Source organism: Amphimedon queenslandica, unplaced genomic scaffold, assembly GCF_000090795.2.
Source record: "Amphimedon queenslandica unplaced genomic scaffold, v1.1 AMPQUscaffold_10741, whole genome shotgun sequence".
NCBI lineage: Eukaryota > Metazoa > Porifera > Demospongiae > Haplosclerida > Niphatidae > Amphimedon > Amphimedon queenslandica.
In genome coordinates, this window is record NW_003549007.1 from 6,437 (window position 1) to 7,545 (window position 1,109).

General features: G+C 32.6%; 1 protein-coding gene across 1 annotated transcript; it reads right to left on the bottom strand.

The window, feature by feature from the left end:
- Positions 1-462: 462 nt before the first annotated feature.
- Positions 463-1,109, bottom strand: LOC100640092 (frizzled-3-like; the record flags this gene model as incomplete). Its single annotated transcript, NM_001308625.1, is given in 1 exon segment — positions 463-1,109. A coding segment is annotated over 1 exon segment (647 nt), but the record flags the coding sequence as incomplete, so codon positions are not given.

Here is a 1,109-nt window from a genome sequence, read left to right on the forward strand (position 1 = left end):
AGAATGTACATAAATTATCTGTTTTTGGCTGTTTATGAGAGTTGTATCATGGGTAGAGCTTTCTAGCTTCTATTTTACATTTACATGTATAAATGATTTTACTGTATTTTATGCCCATATGCAAAATTTTATGGTCGATAATTTTACTCCATTTTATGGGTGAAATGATAAATTTTTTGTGGGTGTGACTGATTCACTAGCTTGTATATTCAGTGGTCATTTCAATTAACATTATAATTGAATGACACATTTGTGAAGGCGAACCCCTTAGATGCTGTGTCAAAGTTTCTATGCTATATTTTTAATATCATGAATAGCCTTTATAATTCCCTGTACTAGAGCCTATGCTTTTTTTCCAAAAAATAGCTTTAGTGGAATTATTGAAATAAGTAAATCATTGTTAGTGATATCAATAGAATACTATTGTATTGTAAAATACTCATGAAATAAAAATATAAATATTTAACTTTTTCTTGGAGGTGTGTTTGTAAGAAGTGACAGTGATTGCTCACCAGCCAATGATCTACTTACATTTAAATTATTTAAGTTATTATTATTATTATTATTGTTGTTGTTGTTGTTGTTATTGTTATTTTTGTTGTTCGTATATTTACACCTATACCTACACGTACACAAGAGCTCTCTTCTCAGTATCCATAGCAACAGGACCACACCCATAATCTGGAAGCAAAGCACTCGTAGTATTGCCGTGATAAAAAACATAAAATGATTATCAGTTGCATGAGGATAGCATGATGATACATGCTTATGCACTATGAATTGAAGATAGTTAATTTCAGCATCTCTTTGATACCAGTACTGATGTAGATAGCACATAAGCAGTAGGCCCATCACCACCAACTGTAGGACACTGTATATACTGACCCTTGCTAGCTGAGGTGTGGTGACTTCTTCATTCCTTGAAGAGAGATATAGGCTATTACGATGTCTCCCTTTCTTGCAATTAATCCAGAATCCTAATAGTAGTAGTATGCTATTAAAAGTTAGTGATATACTAAGTGGTATTATGATGAATGCTAGTTGATATTGACTCTCATTTCTCCTACTAATCCAGCATGTCATTTCAGTGGTGCTGCCTGATACTGCAT